This window comes from Panthera tigris, chromosome E3, assembly GCF_018350195.1.
Source record: "Panthera tigris isolate Pti1 chromosome E3, P.tigris_Pti1_mat1.1, whole genome shotgun sequence".
Lineage (NCBI taxonomy): Eukaryota > Metazoa > Chordata > Mammalia > Carnivora > Felidae > Panthera > Panthera tigris.
The window spans coordinates 39,269,312-39,280,101 of record NC_056675.1 but is presented as its reverse complement, the minus strand read 5'-3'; the positions used below and the strand labels follow the sequence as shown (position 1 = coordinate 39,280,101).

At 60.4% G+C, this 10,790-nt stretch overlaps 1 protein-coding gene across 1 annotated transcript; it reads left to right on the top strand.

Moving 5' to 3' along the window:
* The first annotated feature begins 5,660 nt into the window (after positions 1 to 5,660).
* On the top strand, positions 5,661 to 10,687 carry ATP6V0C (ATPase H+ transporting V0 subunit c). The gene is made up of 3 exons (XM_042971861.1): positions 5,661 to 5,895; positions 9,612 to 9,795; positions 9,954 to 10,687. Exons 1-3 carry the CDS (start codon positions 5,817 to 5,819, stop codon positions 10,156 to 10,158), a joined length of 468 nt encoding a protein of 155 aa, XP_042827795.1. The 5' UTR covers positions 5,661 to 5,816; the 3' UTR covers positions 10,159 to 10,687.
* Positions 10,688 to 10,790: the final 103 nt, after the last annotated feature.

Here is a 10,790-nt window from a genome sequence, read left to right as displayed (position 1 = left end):
TTCTATCTGGGAGTCTGTATAAGTCAACATTAATGCCTTTTCTAACCCCTGGCGTTTCCGTTGGGTGCAGCTGTATCCCCTAAAGAAAAAACGCAACCGGGCAGGTGCGGGTCCTGGCGCCCCCCCCCTTCCCGCACCCCCCCCCCCGCACCCCTCCCACTTTCCTGCTGCCGCCCGGGGTTTGCACTGGCCTCCAACACCGCCGGCTGTCTGGCATGGGCTGTTTCCAGTTCCTCTGCTGCCTCGGACCCTTACACAGCCTGCGGTTTCGCAGCCCTCGTAGGCTGGGGTGCCCCTGCCCCAGGACGGAGACACCCCCCCCCCATCCCTTCCCCTCCAGACCGTCAGCCCCTGAGCAGGAGTCCCCGTGCGGCCGGTGTCTAGTCCAGGGCGGTTCTGGATGAGCAACGGGGTGAGACAGGCTTCTGGGGCCCACGGTTGGGGGACGTCCCCAAACTCCCTGCGGCAGCAACTTCTTCCGTAAGGGTGCTTAGCACCGTTTTGTGACTGACACTGAGACCCTGGCCTCTGACGTTTCAGACGCCTGCCTCCCTCGGCCGGGTCAGCTTCGGTGACCGGTGTCTTCCCCGGGGCCCTCGTCTCCTACTCCCCCCACCACCTGCCCTCACGTGGGCCCCTTCATGGGCCTGGTCCACGGTAGCCGTGTCCCAGCTTGTGTCCCCACCTCTAGGTGGCCATGGAAGGGCTTTGTTTTAGTGGCTTTTTTCACACTGAGCCTAACCATTTTGAAGTGACCAACTCGGTGGCACGTGGTACATTCGCAGGGCTGTGCAACCACCAGGCCACCTAGTTGTGCCCCCGAAAGGAAACCCGTGCCCCCTGGGTACGTGCTTCCCATTCCTTCCCGTCTCACAGTTTCTCAAAGGGTAAAGTGTGCACCGGGCAGAAAAGCAATACGGTCCCGGAATGTCCACGAGGGACATCTTCGCCGTTGCCCCCCACCCCGGGGGTCACCGCTGTTGGTGGCATCTGCGTGCCTGTTCAGGGAACACGCCTGTGTACCCTTCCTCAGCCGCCTGCTTGTCACTTGGCCACTTCAGGGACCGTCCACGCAGACGTGCACACCCGCTCCCAGTGCGGCAGCTGCCCTGTGCCCCGTGGTTGTCGTCCTCTGTGAGGCCAGTACAAACCGGGTGGTGCCTCTCCCCGGCTCCCAGCCCTCGTCATCTCTTAAGACCTTGTTCAGAGATCACCCCTCGGGGGCCGTCCGAGCCACCTGGCCCCTCCCCCCTTTCCCGTCATCTGTGTGTCCAGTAACCACAGTTCTGGTTTAGCGTCGGGACCTCGTTGTCTGCACAGCCAGTGCCCACTGGATTGCGAGACCCTGGGGGTAAGAGCCCTCGTGCTTGATTCTGTACTCGCCAGGGCCTAGCTTGCTGCCTGCACACCGTAGAGGCTCGATAAATATTAGATGAGTGGCTGAGGGTCGGAGGGCGTCGTAACCCCCGACTGGTGGAGGCAAACGCTGAGTGAGTCCAGACCGGGCGGAGGGTCCAGGGCAGGCGATCCCCTTTGTGGGCACCCTTTCTGAGAACCCTGTGCCAGGCCGGGTGCCAGGCCCTGGCCGCACACCATCCCCCAGCGGTCAGGTCCGGCCTGCGGGCTCCCTGTACCAGTGATGGCGGCGGGAGTCGGGTCCTCGTTGTACCCTGCTCGATTTTCCCATAGGACATCTGCAATTTATTTTCTGGACACTTTTTATTAAAAAAAAAAAATCTTGTCATTTTATAAGCCCTATTTTTTAAAAAGTAAGCTCTACACCCAGCGTGGGGCTTGAACTCATGATGCAGAGATCAAGAGTTGTGTGCCCCACTGCCCCAAACAGAAGCCCTAATTTTTTTCAGTTGTAGAAGAAAAATGGCCTTTGCTCATTCCCCTCCCGTGGAACTACTGCGGTCCCGTTTCACCTCACCCCTGTCTCGCCTGGGCCACATGGAGCTCTTATCCAGCCGAGCCAAGAGAGGAGGGTGCCACATCTCTTAGCTCTGTGCCTTTGGCATGTGGTCACTGTGACTCGGAAGAATGGAACTGTCCCCAGGGAGAAGGCACGCCGTGTGACAGGCTTCGTTGTCTGCAGTTTCCTCACGTTCCTGATAAGGCTGCTGCCACCGTCTCCAGACTCACTTCTTGCTTTGTTGAAATTGCTTCCTTGGGATAAATTCATCTTTCCGATCATTTGGAAATTTATTCCTGGTCTTTATCTCCCCCCCTGTCCCCCTCCCTTCCTTCAGGGTTCTGTCGAGTTCCATTGGACTTCCCTCTCCCACCATCTTTTGGTGGGGACCGTGGATCCTTTTATCCTCATTAGAATCCTCGGGGGCTCAGGACACTCCCGACCCCCACCCCATCTATCTAAATCTCTCCCTATTGGGATTTCTGGCTTGAGTTTCCCAAAGCCCTTCCTTTATTTCTGCAAATCCCCACTGTGCAATGACAGGCCAGGGGCTGACAATGCTGTGATTTCAACCTGGGGACCTAGCTGTGAGGGGGAAGGCAGAGACGTGTGTCCCTGGTCACACACCACACAGCCCCGAGCACCTGCCCGGTGCTCACAGGCCAAAGGGAAAGTGCCCTGGGTCCCTTCTGGCCTTCTCACTGATCACTGGATGCTCCCTGAGCCCCTGTGAGGAGACGAGAGGAGGAGGAAAGCCACACCAGCTCGGCCCAGCCAGGAGTTGGGAGTTTCAATTCCACTCCTCTCTAGCAGGCTGACCAGGGCAAGAAGTTTGACCTTCCTAGGCCCGTTTCCTTGTCCACAAAATGAGAGTCATGGTGGCATCTTCCTCAAAAGGTCTTTATGAGGATTATATAATACCCTAAAAAGGCTTAGGACAGCCGTGACACACACTTGGTGACCACTAAACATTAGCTTTATGTGCTAAAGCTAATCTGCCAGGGATCAGAGATACAGAAAAAGAGGCACAGCGACCCTCAGTAGAGGAGGTAGTGAGTGAAAAAAAAAAAAAAATGATGGAGTGTGAGGGATGAAGAAAGGGTCTGAGAAGGAAGGAAGAGAGATCAGGAGGGCTTCCTGGAGGAGGTGGTGTTTTAAAGATCCGAGTAGCACTCCTTATGCAAGAAGGGAAGGAGAGTAGTTGGTGCAGAGAGGGATACAGGCTCAGGGCACAGGGGAGGAAGGAGAGCATGTTGGGATGAGATTGGGGGGGGAGGCGGTTGGAGCTGGCGATAAGAGGGAGGGGACCGCCAAAGGGTCCAGCCTGCGACAGGAAGGATTCCAGGAATGGAGAGACTGGTCAGGTGTGCCAGTTAGAAAGATCCTGCGGCTTCAGGGCGAAGAATGCACTGCGGGGAGGGAGGTTAAGACTGAGCAGGTGGACCCGGTTAGAGGCTGTGAGGAGACCCAGGCCAGGAGGGAAGGCCCGATCCGAGGGCATGCGGTGGCGGTGGGGGGTGGTGGTGGCGGGGCAGAGCTAGCGGCCAGGAAGCAGCAGAAGCTCGGGGCTCGGTGAGTAACGAAGAGGGAGCAGTGGAGTGACTCAAGGCTCTGGTTTGAGCGTCTTTTGCCCGAAATGGAAATAACAGAGTGGAAGCAGGTGGGGGTGGGGTGAGCTCGCTTTGAGACGTGCTGGCTGGAGGTGTCAGCAGTCCCCCCCAGAGACCTGGTGTGACCCCTCACCCTGCGCAGAAAATGAGACGACAGTGAGCATCGATGACATACTCCCTGAGCCCAAGGAGGGAACTGTCACCCTGGGTCTTAGGATTTCAGCCACATGGGGGGCGGGGGGCGGGGGCGTGCTTTGCCCACCTCTGGGTGTTTGCGTGGTTTCCTGGCGGAGGAATTCTGGTCTGAAGTCTCCCCCTGCACACTCCCCAGCCAGCACTGGCTCCCTGGCCTGCACCCTAAATGCCTGCAGCTGTGAGGGGCAGGCCCGTGGCAGGCACTTGGGTGCCATCAGGGCTGGGACAGAACGGTGCGAGATGCTGGACGTGACCGCCCAGGGGTAGGGCGGGCGGCGGGAACCCTGGGCTCACCAGACACCTGCAGGGACGCCAGGCTGCTGCGGGGCCTGGGCCTGTCCTTGGTCCTCCTTGTGACCCCAGGAAGAAGGAATGAGGGCGTCGGGCTGTAGGAGGTGAGCTGGAGAGAGAGGAGAGGGTGTGGTGGAGTGGGCAGCGGGCCATGCAGCAAAGAGGCCCCCCCATACAGCCTGACAAACGCCTCTCAGCTTAGAGAAACGGCAAGTCCCAGGTGACCTTGGCAAAGGCAAGGGGTTGGGAGGGAGGGCGGGTGAAGTGGAGACACCGAGTGAAGATTTCTCTTTGCAGAAGTCAGAGTCTGGGAAGAGGGTGGCGGAGGAAGGTGGAGAGGCCTCCGGGGGTACGGCAGCCTCCTCCCTTTTGAAACAGGACAGACCAGACACATCTGCAGGCTGCCAGTTGGCATGGTGGAGGACCCAGTCTTGCCAATGGGAAGGGGCCACAGGGAAGCTGTTGTGGAAGGTGGAGCTGAGTCCGGTGGGGCGGTGGGCAGAGGTGCTGACCCCACACTGCCCACATGGAGAAGGCTGCCACCCAGGACTTCCGGGGAGAACCCTTTAGTGCTGGGACCAGGGCCAGGAGCTCAAGGAAGACCAAGGACCATGTAGTTCTGAAAGGCAAGGAACAAGAGGGCAAAGGGAACCACAGCTGGTCGGGAGAGAGAAGGCGGCCAGTCGGGGTGCCGATAACCCCTCATGGGATCAGCAGGACAGTTCCAACCCCAGGCCAAGCTGCCGGGTGGAATGGGAAGGAACCACTGGCTGTTGTTCCAGAAATAAATGCAGCCCTGCAGGTGTCAGCTTTGCGTGAGGACAGGCTGGAGGAAATGGATCCCAGAATATGCAGAAATCTGGGGAATCATCCACAGGTCGCAGCACTGACAGGGTTTCAAACCAGCCAGGCTTACATCTTGAGGGGGTAGAGACAGCCCCCCAACTGAAGGCTGGGTCCCTGATGCAAAGGAGGGGACAGATGCAGGGAAGGGGGCTCCTCTTCCTCAGAAGCCAGGAGAGAAGTCACCATTAGCTGGGACGGGGGCCGGTAGGTCTGTGTCTGGAGGAGACTGGGGACATGGTCGGGGTGGGGCGACCTGGGGGCACAGGAGGGCTGCGAGGAGAGGCCAGGAGTTCACAGGTGGGGTAGGGGCTTTCCTGGGGACTGGAGCAGAAGAAAAGGCCGACGCCCAGGCCTTGGGATTTCGGCTCCGTCTGAAGTATGAAGACTTCCCGGGGAGACCTCGGTCCCGGGTGCCCGGAGAAAGGCCGCGAGAACCTCGCCGCCGAATCCACTCGGCGAACGTAAAGGAAAGCCGCACCAGCTGGCGCCTCGCAGCCGCAGAGGAGGCGGGGCACCCCACGCCCCGCCCCATATGCTAATACGAGGGTCACCGCCCCGCCCCCGCCCGGGAGCCGGACGGGCCCAACGCCAAGGGGTGCGAGAAGCTGCCAGCGCCCGGCTCCGCGTCCGCGGAGGCCGAGGTGGGGCGGAACGCCTGAGTCCGGGTCGCTTGGGCGGCGGCACGGTGCAGGAGCAGTCAGAGGGCCGCTAGGGCGTACCAAGCCGTGGCGCCCCCCGCCTGCACGAAGTGGTATAGCCCGCAGGGGCGGAGCCCGGGTCATGTGACACGGCTGCGGCCGCCATTTTGTTCTGCGGTGCTGGTATTTAGAGCGCAGCCGCTGACGGGCCGGGTCGCCTTCGCAGCCGCCTGACTGCTCTCCTTGCGCTCGCTTGCCGTGCCCGGCCCGTCCTCGCCCCCGTCTTGGCCCGCTGAGCTCGCCCTCTCCCCACCCGCAGACATGTCCGAGGCCAAGGGCGGCCCCGAGTACGCCTCCTTTTTCGCGGTCATGGGCGCCTCGGCCGCCATGGTCTTCAGCGGTGAGCGCCGAGGCAGGAGGGACTCGGGAGGCTGGGGGCGCCGGGACTCGCGGAGCTTATGCCCGCGTCGCCCTAGGGTTCTCGGTGTGACGTCACGCTGACGTAATTCCGAGCTGTTGGGGGGGGTCCCGAGCCTCACGTGACCGCGGGCGGGGGTCGGGGCCCCGAGGGCTGCGGGTCGCAGGGCCTGCGGGCTGGGCGGGGGTGCGGGTCTCACGGGTCTCCCGGGGATCCTGGGCCGGCAGCCCTGCCGCCGTCAGTGTAGGTGCGGGGGTGGGGCGGCGGCGCCGCTGCCATCTTAGCCCTAGGAGAGGCGGGAGGGAGGCTGGGGTGGGGGCGCGCGGTCCTGCGCCTGCTCCGCACCCCCCACCGCCATCCTGCGGGCAGGTGTGACATCACACCTCGGGAAGCTCCCCCTGTTCGGCGGGGGTGTCGGGGGATGAGGCCCTGGCGCTCCCCTCCTTGGTACACAGCTCTCGCCCTTGTGGCGGCCCGCCCCCGACGGGGGTCAGGTGGGTCTGTACCCAGAGGCAGGTGCTTCCGGTTACGGCCTGTCACTGTTTCCCCGTAGCCCTGTGGGATGTGTGGGTTGTTTGGGAAAATGGGGCAGAGGGGTTGGTCCTGACAGCTGGCAGGAGCCCAGGGCTAGGATTGTGTGGAATGGGGCAGGGGTCTGGACAGGCTAAAGGCGAAGGACGGGTGTTTGGGAAGCAGGCCAGCATCAGTGCTATGTGTGTGCACGCCTGTCGGGGGTCTACTTCTGGGTGAATGAGAGAGTGGCATAGAGTGTCATATTGGGTCTTTGTCCTTAGGAGGGAGTCGTCTGGTTCAGGCCTGAATGAATGAATGAATGAATGACTTCCCTTTTCCCAGGTCCGAAATTGGGAGGGCTCCCCTAGGCAAAGAGAAGGGGCCTTCCAGGTTCTTGATGGCACCCTGCTTTTGAAGTTAGGTCTTGACGGTAATGGGTGTTGAATTCGGTGAAAACTGGTCTACCTGAGAGAGAGGCACGTGGGCCAGGCCCAAGAATGTGGGACCCAGGAAGGTGAGTCCTAGTCTGCGGCAAGCCTGTAGACTGGTCTGGCCTGGTCTCCTCTGGGCCTCCTTAGGTAGGTCTGGTTTTTGGTTTGGATGACCCCGCCCTGCCCCACCCTACCTGGTGGGCTGGGGAGGCTCCCTGTGCAAGTATGTGGCGGGTTTGAACTCCAAACAGCCTGTGCTGTCTGTAAACACTTGTGAGGTGGGGGCTTGGGGACTCTGCTGTCTTGAGGGCCGCCCTCTGCCTGGGCCTGTCTGCCAGTCATGAGTTACTGAGTGAGCCCTACCCTGCCCTTCCCATCACGTGCACATAAGGGGTCATTTGTGGTGGGAGAAGTGATCTGGACTTCCCCTTCTCTCCCAGCTAACCCTGCTCTTTCCACATCTTAAGGGGCTGTCTGCTTTCCGGCACTTCTGGACGGACAGGCTGCTGTAACCCCCCACCCCTTTTCTGCTCTTTGCCTCCACACTTCTTGAGATTCTCCTGTGCCTGGCCATGTGTGCGTTGTTATTTATGGCTGTCATTCGTTCATTCAGCAAATGTCGAGTGAGCTCCTACTGTGTGCCAGGCACAGGGGAACATCAGTGAACAAAACAAGACATTCCCGCCCCAGAATTCCTTGAATTCTGGCTGCCATTGCTTGTTCCCGAAGCCCTGAGTTTGCCCCTTGGGCCTTTTTTCTGTACCCAGCTCCTGGCCTGCTCTAGTCATCAGGTACATCTCTTCCTTTTCTGGAACTTAACTTGATACTTTCAGATGGAGCCTGATCAGAAAGCAGGTCTCTGGAAGTTACTGAGAACAGGGTATCACTGGTCTAGGGCTTTTTTGTTGCCCCAGGCCCCTGAGGATTGGTGCTGCCTGCTCCTGTGGGGCCCGATCTCCTCCCGCTTCCCCTTTTTTCTTGTGACAGAAGTCCTGTCAACTCTTTCTTCATCAAGTCTTCCACAAGTTTGTCAGTTGCTCCTTTACCGTAATCTCTGACTTCCTCCCTGCTGGCAGGCACCCTGCGTTTGGTGCTTTGTTCTTGGAACTGCCTCCTGATTGCACTTTCTGTTCCCTGCTCGATCTGGGACCTGGTGAGGCTTCGCCTCCAGAGCTGGCATCCAGGGTTTTCCGGGACACCTGCTGCTGCCCAGGCCAGGCTGCTTTTCCATCCTGATGGTCAGCCCTGTGTCTTCCCTTTGTTCCTGTCGTGGCGGCCCCACCCTCAGCCAGACGATCTCCCTGCTGCCTTCTGGAGAAGGGCCCCGCTCACTTTCCACCTCTGGCCGTGTCCTGCTACCTGGGGTGCTAACTTCCCAGTAATTGGTGCCTTACTCAGTGACACTCATCGCCTGTGCTCTCCCGCTTGAGTGACAAACCATGGCACTGGCTCCTTTCATGCACTTGACGTAGCCCGATGTGGTGCGGGGCCTGCAGTAGCAGCCCCCAGAATGCACTGCAACCAGGAGAGTTCCCGGAAGAGCTTCGTGAAGACCAGCCCTGAGCCCCAGGTTAAAGGTGCCGAGTGTCTAGGCGTGGTGGTGTTGGAGTGGAAATCCCTCTGCTGTCACCCCTACTTCTTTTCTCTTTCTGCTGGCTCCCAGTGTGATGCCTCGTTGGGGGACGTCTCCATTCGTGCGTGCAGTCTGCAATCATTTTTGCTCACTCAAGCCTCTTCCTCAAACGTCACTTTCTCTATGGAGCCCTTCCCCCACTCCCACGGGCCTCCCCACTCTTCTAGAACGTGTTGCTGTGCTTGGAGGGGCCATGTGTGTTTCCTCACCGGGCTTGGAGCCCCGGGAAGCCAGAGCTCCTCTGACTTCCTCCCTGCTCAGTGATGAACACAGATAGGAGGCATTTTTGTGGTCCAAACAGGTGAATAAAACGTGCAGAGGAATGGTCAAGAGTGTCCACATCTTTTCTGAAACCCATGAGCCATGTTATCCTTTGCTCAAGCAGTGCAGCAAGACCTTGGAGGGCAGGAGTCGGAAGAGCCACCTGGGCCCGCTGTGGCTCTATTCTGTGCACAAGTTACTCCATGCGTGGAGGCCAGGAGAAGGGAGATTGGAGGAAGGCAGCACACCCTGGCAAGAGCGAGGCGGAGTACCATCAGAGGAGACCGGGCGTCCTCCCGTTCCCCCACGCTTCGTTGCTGGAGGTCTTGGGGGGGTGGAAATCTAGGCTTCTGTGAGCCCAAGGCCTCTGTGCATGCAGGCGTGCTTCTGGGAGGTCTGTCGAGGCCTCATGGTCCACCTGGGTGATGGCAGAGAGGATTCTTTCCAGACTTGAGAGCCTAGTCCTGCTGTGTGCCTGAGGATGCCCTCAGCTTTCTCTCCATGTGACTGGGCTGCTCTGCTGGGCCTGTCAGAGCTCCACCTTTTAGGCTGTGGGCAGCTGTACTGGGGTCTCTGGGAGGTTGGGGCCAAGGTTAAACAGCGGAGCAGGAGCCCAGACAGGCGGGACAGCCGTTAAGGGCCTCTGTTGGAGGAAGGAGACAGCTGCCTGAGCTCCCTGCGTGCCCAGCTGTAGCTCTTGCCCCCGAGGGCCACCTCCTGCCCTGAGCCGGGTGCCAGCTTCATCTCACCTTGTCGGTGATGACTTACGGCGTCTCTCGGCCGTGCCACAGCTACTACCCCCAGGGTCCTGGCCCCAGGTGCTCTGAGCTCACCTTGCCTTTCCTGCCCCCTCCCCACAGCCCTGGGTGCCGCCTACGGTACAGCCAAGAGTGGCACTGGCATCGCGGCCATGTCTGTCATGCGGCCAGAACTGATCATGAAGTCCATCATCCCAGTGGTCATGGCTGGTATCATCGCCATCTACGGGCTGGTGGTGGCCGTCCTCATCGCTAATTCCCTGAATGATGGCATCACTCTCTACAGGTGAGTGCCGGGCCCCTCCCCATAGGTCATGTCCTGCCTCGGGCGAGGCCACTGCACGGGGCTGGGGGGGCTGGGAGGGCTGGGGAGGGGGCGTCGGGCTGGTGACTTGCTTCCCCTGGCAGGTGGCTGACGTCTATCCGGTGTCTTCTCTCCCCCAGGAGTTTCCTCCAACTGGGTGCTGGCCTGAGCGTGGGCCTCAGCGGGCTGGCAGCTGGCTTTGCCATTGGCATCGTGGGGGACGCTGGTGTGCGTGGCACTGCCCAGCAGCCCCGGCTATTCGTGGGCATGATCCTGATCCTCATCTTCGCCGAGGTGCTCGGCCTCTACGGTCTCATCGTTGCCCTTATCCTCTCCACAAAGTAGCCCCTCTCCGAGCGCACCAGCCACAGAACACGATGTAAAGACCACCCCTCATTCCGAAATGAACAGCCTGACACACACGCACGGGGCCGCCGCCCCCCCAGTAGTCGGTCTTGTAAATGCGCAGTGTCCTAGTGCCCGTTGTCTGCTACCCCGGCCTCGCCCCCGCCCCGCCCCGTGCCGTGGACATCCGGGCCCACTCCTTCCCCATCCGGGCCTCCGGCCGCCCCCACTCATCTGCCCTAGAGCGCTCTGTAGAAGGGTGAATTAGAGTTGTCATTTTCTCTTCACTGGATGTTTCTTATTTATAAAGATTTGATCTGTTCATACGTCTGTGGAGCAGCCCTCCGTCCCCAACTATATAGTAATCTTAGGTCGAGTGTTGCGTTGTGGGGTTGCCGTTTGCTCCGAGACTCGTTGGATCGAACCACCCTCCTCCAGCCCTGGCTGTCGGGGGCCGCGGGCCAGTGTGCTGGGCCTGCGAGGTCCTGGAGCCGAGCCGTGTCCAATAAAGTTCTCGGTTGTGACTGGACGCCTGTGTGGACCGCTTGTGTGGGCCCGGGCCCGGCGGGGGCGGGGCGGGGGCGGCAGCGGCGGCCCTGCCGGCCCAGGGGCGTGCCGGTCACGTGGGCGCC

Excerpts from the sequence above, each read along its gene's own strand:
- ATP6V0C (XM_042971861.1), top strand. The coding sequence starts at position 5,817 with ATGTCCGAGGCCAAGGGCGGCCCCGAGTACGCCTCCTTTTTCGCGGTC. Across the intron at positions 5,896-9,611 it reads GGCCGCCATGGTCTTCAGCG|CCCTGGGTGCCGCCTACGGT; the intron begins GTGAGCGCCGAG and ends CCCTCCCCACAG. Across the intron at positions 9,796-9,953 it reads GATGGCATCACTCTCTACAG|GAGTTTCCTCCAACTGGGTG; the intron begins GTGAGTGCCGGG and ends TCTCTCCCCCAG.